At 41.1% G+C, this 17,960-nt stretch overlaps 1 protein-coding gene across 2 annotated transcripts; it reads left to right on the forward strand.

The window, feature by feature from the left end:
• The first annotated feature begins 576 nt into the window (after window positions 1-576).
• znf532 (zinc finger protein 532) lies at window positions 577-12,986 on the forward strand. Of its 2 annotated transcripts, none has more exons than XM_033647044.2 (9): window positions 577-669; window positions 4,921-7,237; window positions 7,540-7,721; window positions 8,999-9,175; window positions 9,942-10,104; window positions 10,362-10,682; window positions 11,406-11,518; window positions 12,099-12,237; window positions 12,355-12,986. In XM_033647044.2, the coding sequence occupies exons 2-9, from the start codon at window positions 4,952-4,954 to the stop codon at window positions 12,844-12,846; spliced, it is 3,873 nt and encodes a 1,290-aa protein (XP_033502935.1). In that variant the 5' UTR covers window positions 577-669; window positions 4,921-4,951; the 3' UTR covers window positions 12,847-12,986. The 2 variants fall into 2 exon arrangements, with proteins under 2 accessions (XP_033502935.1, XP_033502934.1); XM_033647043.2 differs by lacking the exon at window positions 577-669 and adding an exon at window positions 1,605-1,995.
• Window positions 12,987-17,960: the final 4,974 nt, after the last annotated feature.

The following is a 17,960-nucleotide window of genomic DNA, read 5'->3' on the forward strand; positions in this document are numbered from 1 at the left end:
GTTGGCTTCATTTTGCAGCCCTGGAGGCTCACTGACCTTAGCATACACAGCATGCAAATGCAAAGCTGAGCCTACACAGAGGCCTCGAGTATTAATACATTATCTAATGAAAAACGTGCAGGATCGAGTCTAGTTTACTAACACAATCCCACGCCACTCGATCATGTGGCTATGCTGGCACAGGCCTGAAATAGGAACATAGTGTACATAGTCAAGGCTTTATTATACTCTTCTCCTGCTCATTTCCTTTTCTTCCTATCTCCCCCACCTCCCTCTGTCTCCGTCTCCCACTCTCTCTCTTCTTTCTCTGCACCAGCTGCTGCTGCTGCTCCAGAGCCAGAGTGGAGAGTCCCCTCGCCCCCCTGCACAGACAGAGACAAAAGGCCTGATTCGCCTGCTGAACACTGCCCCCTTTCTCCATCCATCCCTTCATGCACGGCTGTAGTGGTGGTGGAGGTGGTGGTGGTGGTGGCGGGGGCTTCAGGAGAAAAGAAGGCCTGGACTGGGACTAAAATCTAGGACTGACCCAGTGAAGGACAGTGAGAAGAGGGGGAGGGGAGGAGGAGGAGAGGAGGAAGAGGATGGGGGCTGAAATGGTTGGGGCTGAGTAAAGGCAGGTGCTGAGGCCTCTACAGGAAGACTCTCACAGTGGAAAAAAATCTGACAAGGGTATGCCACATTTACCTCTATATATGCATGAACGTGCATGTTTATGTGTGTCTGTGGTGGCATATGTGGGCAGGGGTGGCATGTGTTTGAAGGAAATCTGGGGTTAGGGGTGCATGTATGGCCTGTGTTTGCCCATGGCAGATTGTCTGTTTTGGGGTTTTTACATTCCTTGTCTCTATATCAAAGTGCTTGTTGTAATGCTGCTGCCGGCTCCATGAAAGTTTATAGTTTTCAGAGACATTTTCAGTGTGTCTAGGGTGAAAGCACTGAGGGAGAAGCAGGCCAAGGTATCAGATTGAGCTTCTTCTACCATTATGGCTACTTCTTCCTTTCAAAGTGATAGGTTGATTATCATTTGCTGTTATCAGTCACCATTTTGCACATCATTTTGTTTTAAATCTTACCTCATGTAACATTGTATGATTTCTCATTTCCTTTACATAACTGTGCTCATCCAAACACCATCTTTTTGTGCATTTTTGTGGCCTAATTTAACAGCAGTGCAAGCAACCAGAGTAGTGAATCTCCTCTAACCATGCTGTCACAAGTCTATAAAATATTGTGGGTCCTTTTGTTCACTAAATCTACAGAAATATACATGTAGTTTGGTGGAACTGTTGCGTTGTTTCCTGGGAGGTGGGCACACTGCTTCTGCCTGTGTGTTTCTGAGGCCGTATTGCAGCACAAGGCTTTATGCTGGGTGACCGGAACCAGATGAAACCGGTTTGAGGCAGACGGAGGGCTGACAGGAACAATGCCGTCCCTGTGCTCCACTGAGGGATAGAGATAGCCAGGGCTGCTCCATGGCAGCCCTTCACAGCTCAGCCACTGGCTATCATGGCACAGGCAGAGACCCTGCTGCTGCTGCTGCTGCTGCTGCTGGCCGCTGCTCGCTGGATGTCGGCGTGCGACGCAGCGCGGCTCAGAGCGAGGGGGGCAGGGAGATTTGGGAAGGGACGAGGGCAGGGCGACGTGGCTGGCTGGGAGTCTGTGAATCTGCAGCCTGGAACCTCACATACACACACATGCAAGAGCATGATCCATCTGTCTGTTTGTATGTCTGTGTGCTGCTAGTGGTGCAGAGAATGACTAAGGAGGATCCTTACCCAGGACCACCACCACTCACCAGATCCCTGGATGTAACCTGACCCTGTACTCTGGGCCTTTGCATGGTTGGGAAGAAACAGGACTTTTTTTCTCCTCCAGGCAGGGTGGGGTGTATGGCTTTTTGTGGGTTAGCAGTGTTGTGACTGTGTTTGTTGCAGGATGGAAGGAAGGAAGGAAAGAAGGTTTGGCTAGTGGCTGGAGAGGGACGGAGGCAAGAGGGTGAGGAGTGGCTGATTCACTTGCATGTTTCCACCATTGTTGTTCTACATTCACTTTACTGAGATTGCAGCTTTACATCTGGATTTCAGGTGGTAATGATGCATGTGAATTAAACTGCTATTGCTTTGAGGGGTTCTGTGTTGTGTCTTTCTCATATTTGTCTGTATTTAACCTTCATTTACACTCTACGTCCGGCTGATCTGGCTGTCATGGCTGTGACTAGCTGTTCTTTCCACCAGGCCTTTCTCTCTGCTGCAGCTTCACACAGCTCAGCAGCCATTTTTACCCCCTCACTGCATTTCTCGCCTGCCCTCTCCATAACATTTCTCCCCTTCTCTCATTTTGTTTATGTTTATCCCATTATAATAACCATCCCATCATCTGGATTGAATTGAGAATAGTGCCTTTTTGAAACCAAAGCTGAGCCTAAAAGATATGTGTGTGTGTGTGTGTGTGTGTGTGTGTGTGTGTGCGCGCGTGCGTGCATGCGTGCGTGCGTGCGTGCGTGCGTGTGTGTGTGCAGATGTGTTCGACCATGCATATTTGGATCAAAGAGCAGCACTGGTTTAACTGCACGTACTGTAAAAGCAGAGCAGCTCCAAGGCGGTGCCTTTTGTCCCCAGCACCCATAACACATACAGACACACTGCATTTCAGTCCCATCATATCTCATTTGCAGTGTCCACCATTAAAAAAATAAAGATTTGTTTCCGAAGTTATAAGCCCCTGGGGCAAAGTTCTCTGATGTTGAATATTAGCCTATTGTATAACATTTTGCTTAAACAATTGAAAAAAACAATAACAATCATGTCATCATGTTCATATTTACCCTTCATATTTCACTCAGATTAAGTATTATTGATGTATAAGATGTTTTATTCACCCCAAAACCAGCTTACAAGGACCAGCACTGACAGAAATATTACTATTATATGTACACTCATCTTCTATATTGCATTGATAACTTGGATGCATCATCCTCCTAATTATAAATCAGAAAATATACATTCAAAACAGAAGCAAGGAAGTCAGATACATTTCATCAGCACACTTGTATATTCTTGTTTTTTCTTCCCATTTATTTATTTAATTATAGCAACGCTGACCATGTAGTGACTGAGGAGAAAATGTTTTGCTTGCAAGTATCCACACTTAATGTCATTAAAATGTCACACAGACCCCCCCACGTGGACCAGCAAGTGGCTCCCCGGTGTAGTAGCAGAGAGTGCTAAACTTAGTCTGCTAATGCATGAATTAAACATCAAGAACAAGAAAGCAGTGAGTAGCCCACGTCATGCTTAACATGGTATTTCACAGGCTATACTTCTGTATATGTGGATACTGGTGCACCATGTGGTGTCAGTTGATATTTATGGGTGTAGACCCAAACACACCACGAGTCATACTGTAATTCACATAATAAAAGCACATATTAAATTGGGCTGTACAAAACTACTCCATATTGTGAAGTCTATGGCTTTTTCCCAAATAACAAAAAATAAGAAAATATGCAAATATCCCAAAGCTGGATATAATAATGTCACACTATTAATCAAAGTTGAATCTCTGACACAGTAACATACTAGTGTATAGCTAGGATCTTTCCTAATAACAATAAACCAGAAACCACTTTCAAGAATTCAATTAATGCCACTGTCTGTAACATAACAGCCACCTTAGTGACATGTTTCAACTATAAAATGAATGCTCTTAACCAGAACAGAAAAATATGTTTCATCACATTATTATTCAGTATTATCTTCCCTTCTTTTCTCAGTCATTGCATGTGGAGCCATAAATTGGTGTAAAAAGTGGTATGTCAGAAATGTTTTACTGGGTATTCCTGGCAAGAGGAAAATCTTCAATCACATACATCAGACAGAAGTAGGATATGGGATCATTAACATCTATCTTGACTATAATCTTGTAACTCTTGCCTCTAATACAACATAAAACATAAGGAGATATATTGCTCTGTGGCCAAGTTTGGCAATACTGACACTATACAAGTAGTAAGTACATTTACAGTATTGTGCTTAAGATGTCTATTCTTCTGAATGCAACAGGGATGAACCCTGTAAAAAGTCTTTAATTAACAAGCTACAAGCAATCAGAGTATGATTTTCTCTACTTTAAGAAATTTGTTAAACAACTGTGTTAAGAAATGTCGAGAGCAGCTGTTTCTACTTTTATATTCATGAACATGATCATATTACCATGGCCTTAGTCTTCAAAATGGCAAATTTGGAGAGCATTGATTGCCCTACAAATACTACCAATTTAGCACAAACCAAAGCAAATTCTGTTCTCAATATGAATGGCCTAATTATTTCCCATCACCATGAAAAAGCCTCATTTGGGACAAATGACAGACTTAGAATGATGTTACAGTAGTTTGTGTAGCCGTCCATGATGTTTATTGAGAAAACTGCAAGAATATAAACCTTGTCATTATGAAACCTATGATCTATGAATATTATTGGCTTTTATTTTATACAACCCTAAAACCAAAATACCAGCTTCACACAAAAGACATATCATGATCTAATAAGCAGATTACCATGTAAGTCACTGGAAACATTCAACACCAGATCACATGGGATCAACTGTAATGGGACACTGTGTTGATCTTTGATCCAATATGCTGATTTTTTTGGCAAAGAGAAATAAGTAAAACCATCTTTTTGGTTCCCATTACTATCTCATACAAAACAGTATATTGCAGCAACATTAATAAGATTGTGATTACACTGAATTCTGCTGTGCTACATTAAGCAAATACAAACAACTAATGCACAGACAGTATAAAGACTTTCACTGCAAAATGTGATACCCCCTTTCTCATAGTATGTTGAAAAACTCATATCATTAGATGTTTTTGAAAACAATCTGTAGTAAACATGGTATGCCATCTGTGTTCCCCAGGTGATCTCCACATCAGAACAGGAGTAGGACCATGGGAGATATGAAGACGCCGGACTTCGATGATCTGCTGGCGGCCTTCGACATCCCCGATATGGTGGATCCTAAAGCCGCTATTGAATCTGGCCCCCATGATGACCAAGACGGACAGCTCAAGCAACCTAGTGGTGGGGTGACTACCAATGAAGATGAGGCCCAAAACCCCTCAACAGGACATGATGTTGGTGTTAGTGTCATCGTCAAGAATATCCGAAACACGGACACTAGTGAACATGGTGGAACCATATCCGAGAAGGATGGACATTTTCATCCCCAACCTCATTCTGTAGGCATTGGCAATGGACTTCATAATGGCTTCTTGCCCGCAATACAATCAAGTACTCATTATACCAAGAACGGATGGAAAGCGCCAAGGGAGGAGGGACAACCAGTTAACAACCAATCATCTACCTTTAATCAGTTCAGCCCCATCTCCAGTGCTGAAGAGTTTGATGATGATAAAATTGAGGTAGATGACCCCATGGACAAGCAGGAAGGTCAGTCGTTCTTTAGGTCCACTACTAAGACAGAGGACCAGAATTCCAAATCTCCTGTATCAGTGGACAATGATCAAAACAAGAGCACCGATGGCAATCAGGCAGGTCCCAAGTCTAACGAGCCCCCTCAATCAAGTTTACCTGAGGGGGAACTAAAGGAAACTGTCCTCAAGTCTCAAGGTCAGGGGTGCAAGGAGGCTGGAGAGCCAACAGGGCCTGTTAATGTGGTCAGTATCTCTCAAGTCAAAGCTAAGTCCTCTGCAAAACTTTCATCTTGTATAGCAGCCATAGCAGCCCTCAGTGCCAAAAAGGCTAGTGCTACTGACTTGGGTGTTTTGGATTCTCCTACAACACAGAAAGAATCCACCCAAGCCAATAAAAGTCCTAGAGCTCTGGAGAAGCCACATGAGCAGGAGTCAGCCCTAGAGTTTGCAAAGAGGCTGCTAACACGACAACCAGACAGCCCCTCTAGTGTCATCAGTGAGGGGAGCAGCAAAGGTTCCCCTGATTCAAGCACAGACACCACCCCAGTTATCCCAAAAGTCAGGATCAAAACAATCAAGACATCATCCGGCCAGATCAAGCGTACTGTCACCCGAGTTGTACCGGAGTTTGATCCTGATTGTCTGAAAAAAGGAGAGAACAGCCTTTCTGTCACCAGTGCAATTTTCTCATCCCCCACAAGGCCCTCTCTGCCAACCACAGTATTAGCCACCACTGGAGGTCCTTCAATTGAAATAACCAAGCAAATGACAATAAAACCTGTGGCGACAGCTTTCCTGCCTGTCTCGGCAGTCAAGACAGCTGGTTCCCAAGTCATCAACCTGAAGCTAGCTAACAACACCACTGTCAAAGCAACAGTCATCCCTGCTGCATCAGTGCAAAGCGCCAGCAGTGCCATCTTGAAAGCTGCTAATGCCATCCAGCAACAGACTGTCATGGTACCTGCCTCCAGTCTGGCTAATGCCAAACTTGTGCCAAAGACAGTCCATCTTAGTAATCTCAATCTTCTGCCCCAGGCAGTATCCTCTGCTGTCTGTGATCTCCAACAGGCCCTGTCCTCCTCCAAACAATCACAGCATGTCAAACATCAGACAGTTCTCGCTGGCCGAGCCTCAAAGAAAGTCTCTAGGATTCAAGTGTTGACCAACTCTCAAAGCTCTGTAGTGGACGCCTTCAATAAAGTCCTGAGTAGCATAAATCCTGTCCCTGTGTACATCCCAAACCTCTCCCCACCAACCTCAGCTTGTATCTCTCTACCCTCACGTGGCTACAAGTGCCTTGAGTGTGGAGATTCATTTGCTCTTGAGAGGAGCCTGACACATCATTATGAACGTCGCAGTGTGCGGATCGAGGTCACCTGCAACCACTGTTCCAAAAGCCTAGTGTTCTACAACAAATGCAGCCTTTTGTCTCATGCCAGGGGCCACAAAGACAAAGGGGTTGTCATGCAGTGCTCACATCTTATCCTAAAACCCATTCCTGCAGATCAGATGATAACCACATCACCCTCACCAGGCCCACCCAGCATCATTGGCACCACCTCCCCCTCCCAAGCACAAGCGCCCACCAGCCAAATCCCTGTCAGAGTTGCTGGTGGAGGGTCCAAAAGTACAGTGATTTCAGCTTCATGCAGTGCTCCTCTTGTGGCCGCCATGCCCTTGGAGGATGATGCATCGAAACTGTGCAGACACAGCCTGAAGTGCTCTGAATGTAATGAAATGTTCCCAGATGACAGCTCACTTGCCATGCACTATCAGCAGGCACCGGAGTCCAGTGGGCAGGTGTGTGTATCTAATGTGTGAACTGCTACAAAATATGGTTCAATTTTATTTAGTGGCCTTTTAGTGGTTTAGTGGTGGCAGTGGCTATTTTGGGAAGCCTCTGGTTCCCTTTCATTTTTTCCATTGACAATGTTATGTGACTCATAGTTGGAGCACTTCTACAGCTTGGATCCACTTGAAACATAACATTTAATACATAACAGTATCTTTAATGCAAAGATAAACGCTCATATTCTGGGTACAATTGTTCCAGTGCTGTGATAAAAATGCAATTGATGATTTTCTTTATCTCCTCTTTTTAGAAAACATGCACCATCTGCCAAATGCTTCTCCCAAATCAGTGCAGCTTTCTGTCACACCAGCGAATCCACCAGCACAAGTCTCCTTACATCTGCCCGGAGTGTGGCGCCAGCTGCCGTTCTGTCCACTTCCAATCACATGTCACAAAGAACTGCCTGCATTACACCCGCAGAGTTGGCTACCGGTCAGTCTACCTCAATTAAAATCAAAACATTATTAATTTGAATTTTAGTTCCTTGTGCTTTTTTCCAACTTTAATGTCCAAACTATATTTTTCTGTTAAAACCGTGTTTTTTCTTTGGGATAGTCAAATCTGCCAGAAAACAAATTCATGGTATGCAGTGAGCAGCGTTCTTCTTTCTAAGAGGCTATACTCAGACTTAAGTGTCTTCCCTTTTCTTTCGTAGGACCACTTACAATGTCATTTTTAATTACAGTTATTACATTATGTTTGCCTCAGCTTGACAATCCCATTTAACCAAAAGTGATTGTATGGCCACAGTTTTTATGTGGACTCACCCCAGATACAAGCCATTAAAACTCACCAGTTATGGTTCAATTATGAGTCTGGTCAACGAAAAATGTTCTGAAATGAACATCTTGTTCTTAAAGTTAAACTCTGCAATGTTATATTTGCATTCCTGTCTGGAAATCTTTTCCGTTTTTTTGCAGAGAGTTGGATGAAAAGATTAATACCACTCTAAGCAGGTGGTTATCTTTGCTTTGCTTAGCATAACAGCTTGGCTGGGTCTTTGCAAGATTAAAAAATATCCACCTACAAACATTATGTAATATGTTAATTACTGAGCTCCACAGGTGTTGGTTTTCAATCTTTGGACAGAGCTAGGCTAGCCGATTCTCCATTTCCAGTCTTTATGCTAAGCTAAGTGGACTGTCCTGGCTGTAGGTTGATTTTTCATGGGCAGAGGTTACTGGTACAACTTCACCAGCTTCAAAGGTGTGTGAAGAAGGGAAATTAGTCTAAAGAGGTAAAAACTCCAGCAACACTTAATGTTTAAAAATCAACTTCATTGTAAGACCAATGCATTTTGGCTTGTGGCCAAAAGGGTAAGGGTAAATGGTATGGTGTTGTTTTTCCATGATGAGTACATCTGAGAGTTGCAGAGGGCCCCAAGCCGAACCATGTTGGTCTTACAGTAAGATTGTTCTTTATACTACAACTGTTGCTGGAGTTTTGATCACTTCATTTTAATGGACAGACAGGAGAGTGGTTTCAAGCTTCTGATCTAACTCTTAACAAAAAAGTGAGTATTTTCCTAGAAAGGTCTGTGTCTTGTACTGACTCAGGATCGGCTCACCAATCACACAAATGAAAAAAGCCAATCTCAAGTTAGAAACACCAAAGTGCTTCTCTCTGAGGAACAAGTTAAACTGACTTTCAGTCAATTAAAGTCTTATTTAAATCTGACTTCTGCAAACTCTTATTCCTTCTCCCTCCAGCTGTATCCACTGCAGTGTGATCTTCGCTGATGCTGCAACTGTGAAATCTCACATCCAGAATTCTCACTGTGAGACCTTCTTTAAATGTCCTCTCTGCCCCATGGCCTTCAAGTCTGCACCTGGAACACACTCTCATGTGAACACACAGCATCCAGGAATGAAGGCAGGAGAGCCCAAGTAGGTCAACATTGTGATGTGAAATGTAAATCTAAACCAAATGTATTTCAGTTTTATATTCTCTTAGACAGACAGAATATTATTCCAAATGTTGTTGTAAATGTACATTTTGAAGTACACAGCATTTGATTCAATGCAAAATTAAATCCAATATATAAATGAATAAAAACAGTGTCCAGTGCACAGAAGACACCAGCTTTTTCCTCAAAGAAGTGTCAACACACATCTTCGCACTGTTCTTTTCACATCGGCACACACCAACATAACCTAATACCCTCGTCCAATTCATTTATTCAAAGGAAAATCATCCTCGCTGTTTCATCAGTAGCAGGATTTGTGGGTTTTAGACACGGTGGCTTAAATTGGGTTTGCTTTTTCCACATGGCAACCTTTCACTGATTTGCTGCCCATCATCAGCACTACTCAGGAGCAGGTGTTCTTTTACCACTGTCTAGGTTTGGCCTTGGTTGTACATCAAGCTTAAAGCTAAATAAATATCCAATATAAAACCGTATTTAAAGTACTGAACCAACCTTTCCAATAATTTGTTCAGATCACAATCTAAAACGATCTGAAAGCAATCTAATATAAATGGTTAGTTTAGTGATACAGACATGAGGTGTAAGAACACAACTGCAACTGAATGTTAATAGCTTTATGTGAATAGTTTGCACAAGTAACAGCTGTCCTCTCTTTTCATATGCATTTTTACATTTTGCAGTGAACTTGCAGTGGGTTTTTACAGATGTTTTTTTCTGTCTTTCAGGATGATCTATAAGTGTTCCATGTGTGATACCGTGTTCACCTTGCAGTCCCTGCTTTACACGCACTTCGACCAGCACATCATCAATCATAAAGTGTCAGTGTTCAAATGCCCTGACTGCTCCATGCACTACGCACAGAAACAGCTCATGTTGGACCATGTCAAGGTGAGCATGAAAAGCAGTTACTTAAGGGATGCTTGACAATTAACTCTGTTTTCTATATATAAAGCTGTTTGCTTCTTAATAACTCTGAAATCAAACCTCATGCTCTGAATGTATGAATAGGTATGTTGGGAAAAGGTGCTATCTTTGTTCACACTTTCAAGGCCAATTATATGAGTACTGATTGTAATATGTTTCACACACCAGTGCTTTATAATTTTTTAGTTACAATTCAGTCTGAATGTGTGGATCCTTTCCAGGCCATCCATGGAACCCTGAAGACCATCGAGGGTCCACCAAACTTGGGCATTAATCTCCCTCTCAGCACCAAACCCACCAACTCCAATAGCACCAACAGCAACAGCCCCAGTAATAACAACAATAACAAAGATGGAGGAAATATCAACGGTCAAGACAAGAGCGAAAAGAAGCCTTCACCTTCACCTCTAAAGAAAACAAACAGTAGTGGCTCAGCAGACATCAAGAACCCTGCCAGCTCAGGATACACATGTGGAGACTGCAGTACCCTCTTCAGTTCTAGAGAGGTCTTTGTGGCTCACATGAGGCGTGAACATGGCAAGGTGATTGTTTGACACCATTCACATTATGAGTTTATGATTTGTCACATGCTCTTTTTTGAGATGCTGCCACGAGAGAACACACAGGAAAAAAATTGAGATTTGATGCTGTAAGTCTTACAGTGGTGGAAGAAGTATTCAGATTCAGAATACCACACTATAAAAATACTCTGTTATAAGTAAAAGTCCTGCATTAATAATATTATTAAAATAGAATATCTAAGTATAATAAGGAAGATGTACTGAATGTATTAAAAGTAAAAGTGCTCGGTGCAGAAAATTCTCTGGTATACAAATGTACATTATATCATCAGATTTATTAAAGTGTAAGCAGCGTATCACTGTTGTAGTTGGCTAGTTACAAGAAAGTTTCTCAATTAATTTTCTGACAATCATCTTGATGATTGATCAACTAATCTTTTTAGCTCTAACTGTATACGCTGTTGGCGTGTTTAATCTCTAATAAGGTATCATACTTCATTAGCTCTTCCTATGTTTTGAAGGTAAAATCTTTATCTTGTAATGTAACTTGGAGTAATAGCTTTTAAATAATTGAAAAAAAAGTTAAATATTTTTCTCCAAAATGTAGTGGAGTAGAGGTTTAAGTGCAAGTACCTTTGATTTATTTTACTTTTGAGTAAATGGTTTTAGTTACATTTCACCACAAGTCACACAACAGTAGAAACATGATCCATAAACATATCATGCATTCTCCTTACACTGCAGATACTGAAGAAACACCCATGTCGACAGTGCGACAAGTCGTTCAGCTCCTCCCATAGCCTTTGCCGACACAACCGTCTCAAACACAAGGGACTGCGGAAGGTCTACACCTGCCCGTGAGTACACAAACCCACTAATCCTCCAAATATAACGTCAAGATATGTTTGTCTATGCCCACCAGACCCTACATACAAGTGTTTTCTGATCTGACAGCACTATGATCAAGGTTTGGTTAGGTTTACGTACAAAAATGACTTGGCGAAGGATGACTTTCTTTCAGACCCCAGTAAGATTAGTTGACATCAGGGCTTTAGCTAATGTGGATCTTAACACACTAAACTTGGTTAGGGTTAGGAAATCTTCGTCATCATGGTTACCACAATAATGACTTGGATACAGTTAGAGAACAACTTTGCCTTGAAACCAGTGTTGACTGTCCGTAAGAAACACAAAACGAACAGCGGCCTCCTGTGTTGTCCTACATTTTGTTGACCGATCCATCAATCCTGACCTCTTATTGGCTCTATAGTAATGTCAGATCAAGAACTATTCTCCATCTGGCTTACATACAGTGCAACTCAAAGTGAAAATACTTAAATATAATACAAGTGCAAGAAAAACTGTATGTATAGAAATAAAAGGAGACAATATCAGCTTATAAGGGCTTATAATTGTTATTTTCTTGTACTGTGATAGGCACTGTCCTGCTCTCAGTCAGCCATTCACTAAAAGAGTGCTGCTGGATCAGCACATTCATCTGATGCATGGAGTCAAAGACCCAGAGGGGAAGACTGTCAGCTCTGATCATACTGAGACTTCACCTGACAAAGAAACGGTACTGTGGCACACATTTGCCGACATACACTTATTAAAGATTTTTTTTTTTACCTTACAAGTAAAATTCATGGTTCTTCTGTCTCTCCCTAAGCTATCATTTTTATCTCCTCCACAGACTCTCAGCCCCAAAAGGAAGCCAGAAGAGGATGAGGGGTCTCCAAGCTTGAACTCCAGGGGCTTTGATTCACAGCCCTTGAAGAGGCTCAAGGTGAACATCCTAAAAGTTCACAAGTGTGCCGTCTGCGGCTTCACCACTGAGGACATTGCAGCTTTTCACGAGCACATTCCCCAGCACAAGTCCGATGGCTCGTCCTACCAGTGTCAGGAGTGCGGCCTGTGCTACACCTCCCACCGCTCGCTGGCCCGACACCTCTTCATTGTCCATCGGCTGAAGGAGCCGCAGGGCCTCGCCCGATACAATGGACGGGGCAAGGACGACGATGAGAGTCAGAGAGAGAACCAGCTGGACGTTACAGACGGGACCCCAAATACCAAATGCAAAGTGTGTGGTAAGATGTTTGAAACGGAGGGAAACTTGAACACTCACATGAGGACGCATGGGATGGCGTTCATAAAGTCTAAGAGACTGAGTGCAACTGAGAAGTGACACTTTTAAACCATTCCATCTGAAGCAAACTCTGTTGTTTCAAACTTAACACAGTTTGGTAAAGCGTTGCAGACAACCGTCAGTGTGCTGTACATACATAATGTACATGTAGGGTACTACAATATGTATACAATATACACACAAAAATATGTAATATATGTCAAAGTCACTTTATGTGTCTAAGTAAATTGAACAAGATAGTTTTTTGTACACACATAGATGTTTCTATAGGCTTTGAATAGATCTTTTTTATAGAAGAGCTTTTTTATTTTAAACAGTTTCCATTGTTCGCACTAGGGCTAGATAATGTATGGATATATTGTTGTAATGGGATTAATCCTCATACAGTCAGCAGTGTTCTGAATGTTCAATGCTGCTGATGTCAAACGAATGTCTGAGAGAAAAATATACACACACACATATATATATATATATATATATATATATATATATATATATATATATATATATATATATATATATATAACTTCTGGGAGCTTCAGGTTTCCACAGTACAGTAATGTTACCCCTAGGTCTTCAATTTCACTTGACTTGAAAAGTTGAGTAGACAATTGGCATTAAAGGGCCAGTGTGTAAAATGGGTTGAAAACAGTAACATCAGTGGTCAGATTCTAGATTGCAGGGCTCACTCGCTCACCCCTCCCGTCGGGTAAATGACAGCGGCCTCGTAGGGACAAAAAGCCTTGCGCACGAGTTTTTCAGGAGTAGGTCTATCTTGCGACGAGGTGAATATTTATTTAGAAATCTAAACCATGTTACGATATTGTAATGAATCCCTCACACGCAGGAGATCAGAGGAGTGTTCGGGAAAAAGGCCAGTTTATTTGAGCACTCCAGAAACTCCAGTAACACTCCAGGGGTTAAAAGACTCCGTCCCAAACTCTGACTCTTCTAGCATAACAGACACACTTCATACACACATAGGCTACTCGTATACCATACTGAGTGGGGACCCCCCCTTCCCTCTCTGCTCCGCCAACCTCCAGCCCGCACACTGACTGACAGCGTAGCCGGTAAACAGAGCTCAGCTGTTTATTTAGCCTAGCAATATCTCCGGACTATAGCAGCTGCAATGGACGACTTTGAACGCGATTTTGAAGAGTTTCTTGTAGTGGACACAGACCCAGAGCCATACCTGTTTGAGCCGGAGCATACAGATGAGTAACTCCATGTGTTTGATGCTGAGCGGGCGAGAAGAGAGGGTGAATGCACAGAATGGGATTCGGTGCTACTGCTACCATCGTTGGGGAGATATATCACCAGGAGGAAAAGCGCCGCAGAGAGTGCATCACAAGGAGTGAAGTTGCGTCTTCTTTTCCTCGCAGATGACGGTTCGGGTTCATTCTCTCCTGTTGCGTGGTAAGTGTGGTCCATTCGCAAACTTTATAACTAAAAAAACTTTTCACTACTCTCTATCGACGAACTACTAACACTCTGCTGTTTCCTCCTCCTTCTTCCTTCCTTCCACTGTCTTCGTTGGTTCATTTATACACGCGAAACGCGTTCTCTGGCTGGCTGGACTGTCCGTTCGGTCTGCCGTACATACATGGCGGCGCAAGATGGCGACCTCTCTAAAGCAAGGCCCTTGCTATACATACATATATATATACACATATATATATATATATATATATATATATACACATACATACACATATATATATACACATATATATATATATATATATATATATATATATATATATATACATATATACACACACACACACACACACATATGTATATATATATATATATATATATATAAAAGCATAATTATAAGGCTACGAAAACCAAATGAATTTTATTTTATAGCGATTATACACTTATATAAACATATTAATGGGTAGAATATTCAGATTCAGATTCAGATTGACAATAAACCATGCCAAATATTACACACTGGCCCTTTAAACATTCTTTATGTTTCAGGTTGGGTTTTTTTATTTTTCATTTTCATGCATGGATATTCTCTCTGAGCCGTCCTCAGCTTCTACATAAAACTCTGGCTCTGGTTTCCTTCTAAGACATCCTGAAAGTATTGATCCTGAAACAAAACCTCTGCTAGGGCTGCACCACTCATAAAAGTGTCATATTGTGATTATTTTAACAGATACTGCAATTGCGATATGAGTTGCAATTTCAGTGGGAATGGTAATTTTTACATTTCATTTTCACTGAAAGAAATATGAAAATGATGAGGATGTGATTTTTGCCGGGATCTGTACCATACAAATAATGTTCCCTTACGTCGAGAATATGTTTTTTAGGCCGGGGCATCTCTGTAGCACCACAATGCTTCATTTATAATAATATGTTGCAACACATTTTACCATTATCAAAAAATTGTAGCTCTGGTGATTTGGATATTGCACTTGGCCATATTGCGATTTCAATAATGTTTCGATTCACTGTGCAGCCCTAATCTCTGCATTCATTTTGAGGTGAAATAACATGAAATATCAGAGCATATTAGGCAAAGATAAAGCCTGTTTTCTGCAGCATCTCCTTACCCCCTTGTTAAATTATTTACATATCAATTACATACAGAACAAAAATTTGGAAATGAGTTTAAAACTCCCAGTTTTGTGTAATGTTTATGTAAAACATTTAACATCCGAACAGGAGTCTTTTAAAGACTAATATGTGGGCCAAATTTGTTGTAGCTTTTATATTTTGTACAAGATGGTCAGACTTGTTTCATTCCTGTTTTAATATAAACTGTATATGGCAGCTCTTTGTAATTACAGGTCACCGAAAAAAAAAAGGTTTATTTACCGGAATATTTAAAATATGATAAAAAGCACTTGCCTTTCTTTTAACAGCAGTCTTATAACTAAGGTCATTATTGTCATTTTCTTCCTTGTTTCTTCAGTTTGTGGTTTTAATGTGAAGACATATTGAGCGTTCATTGACAGAAATAACACTGGGAAAGAAGAAAAACTTCTGTGAATGTAAACTTGGCTGTGAAACTGAATTATTGATACGAGACAACCAGTTCTATTAAATGAACAATTACTGAAAGTTGAGAGAATCACAGGATTGTTTTCCATCGCTATCTTTTTTCAAAGCATTTCCCAAAAAAAAACAAAAAAACAACACAATTCCATTTTGGACAGTAGTTTTTCTACTCTGACAATAAGACTTTAACCATCTTGCGCTGTAAAACTGCATGTGAGAAGCAGTCTGTGAATTGTTTGTTGATTAGAATGTATCTTGCTGCTGCTGCTGCTGTTTTTAGACATTTCTGATGCTTCTGTACAAAGCTGTGCTTTATGTCAATAAATGATAAAACCTGCCAGAGGTAAGATCTGATGTCGACTGCACATGAGACATCAGCTCCTCTCTGTGGAAATATCAGAAATCCTCTCATGATCATTCATACTCATGCTGTTATAGTGCTGTTTGTGTCTGTTTGTGTCTGCGTTACCACGAAAGCTAAAGTCTAAATGCTGGATTTTGATAACAGGTGTTTGACATCTAAATGTCCTGCAATCAAAGCTTAATATAAATATCCTGACTTTCATACAGCCCTCTTTTGTAGTGTTTCAGTATGAGTGATATAAAAACTATAACTAACTTTACCCAAATCCTCAATGCCAACCCCCGTCTCATAAACAAATATATATGTTGTTGTTTTTTAAGATATTTTTTTTGGGCATTTTTTGCCTTTAATGGACAGGACAGTTAAGTGTGAAAAGGGGAGAGAGAGGGAGGATGACATGCAGCAAAGGGCCACAGGCTGGACTCGAACCCCGGCCACTGCGGCAACAGCCTTGTACATGGGGCGCCTGCTCTACCACTAAGCCACCAACACCCCGAGCAAATATTTTTTATATTGCTAATTTGAAACAGAAAATATGATTTGAGAGTAACCTAATGGATTAAATGTCTTATCAATAATAAAGTATTTACAATGAGCTAATCTGAAAAGTTGCAAAATGACAAGATGTTTTTTGTTGGGTTTTTTTCTATGATAACCATTTATGGAAACTAAAACACAAGCTGTGGTTTTGTTTAGGTAACTCAAGACACCTGGTTACGGTTAAAAACATTGTAGGTTTGTGTAGAAATGGAAAATATCAACATTTTCAGTGTTTGAGGTTACAAAAAGATTGTGGTATTTGGTTAGTCTTTCAGCTCACTGTTTTGGTTTTCCTGTCTGTTCGACTCCGGCTCGCAACCATTTGCTGCATGTCATCCCCCCACTCTCTCTTACTCCCCCATTTCACTCTCTCCTGTCAATTAAAGGCAAAAAGCCCAAAAAACAAATCAAATAAAATTTAGTGGCAGCTAGAAGTGAGGCTGCAGATTGCAACCAACTGCAACTATTCCCATATGCCAAGTGTGAAGAAGAACTATGGTGGCCAATGTAAAAAATGCAAAAACAAAAGGCAGAACTTCCTTGAGAAGCATCACATTCTTAAGCTCTTGTGGTTTCCACAACAATGCCAAGCATATTTTCTCATCACCTTACTCATGCGTATACAGCCACTATTCTTGCACCTTACCAGCTGTACCACTCATGCTAACTAACTGGGGAAGGTAGCTCACTGCTAACATAGTGTGCAGTGTAGTACAACTACTAGCTAGAATAAAGTGAATGAACACAGTAAAAGCGGAGGCTCCATGCTCTGAACCAGAGTGAACAAAGATGACAATGTTCTGTCACAGCAGCACATTACCACTTCATTCCTTCCATTGTTTACTTTACACAACAAAAGACCAACTTAACTTACCCAGAGCATTTAGCTTAGAAAGCAACTCAACAAAATAGCTTACGCAAGACACAAATACATATTCTCAGAACTTATCAGTAGTCCTATGGCTTTACTCACTGACCTTAAAGCCCTCTCATTTTCAGTTCTGTCTCTGTAGAGTCCAAGTCGCAAATCTGTGGGTGTCTACAGACAGCGACAATGTTTGTCCTGCATTTCTGATGCTAGGTTATGTCAAGAGAATCTCAAATTGATCTCAGTGCTGATAGAGTTCTGTGATACAGCATCTCACACACTGAATGATGCTCAAGTTGAAATTTTTCAATTTGAGCATCATTCTCATCACGTCATTCATGTCACCTGTTGCAAATGTGA

The sequence above is a fragment of the Epinephelus lanceolatus genome, chromosome 19 (assembly GCF_041903045.1).
Source record: "Epinephelus lanceolatus isolate andai-2023 chromosome 19, ASM4190304v1, whole genome shotgun sequence".
Taxonomy (NCBI): domain Eukaryota; kingdom Metazoa; phylum Chordata; class Actinopteri; order Perciformes; family Serranidae; genus Epinephelus; species Epinephelus lanceolatus.

Bases quoted from the DNA above. Each gene is read 5' to 3' on its own strand.
- znf532 (XM_033647044.2), top strand. From the start codon at position 4,952: ATGGGAGATATGAAGACGCCGGACTTCGATGATCTGCTGGCGGCCTTC. The intron at 9,176-9,941 runs GTAGGTCAACAT...TCTGTCTTTCAG, and splicing joins ATGAAGGCAGGAGAGCCCAA to GATGATCTATAAGTGTTCCA. The intron at 12,238-12,354 runs GTACTGTGGCAC...TCTCCTCCACAG, and splicing joins CTTCACCTGACAAAGAAACG to ACTCTCAGCCCCAAAAGGAA.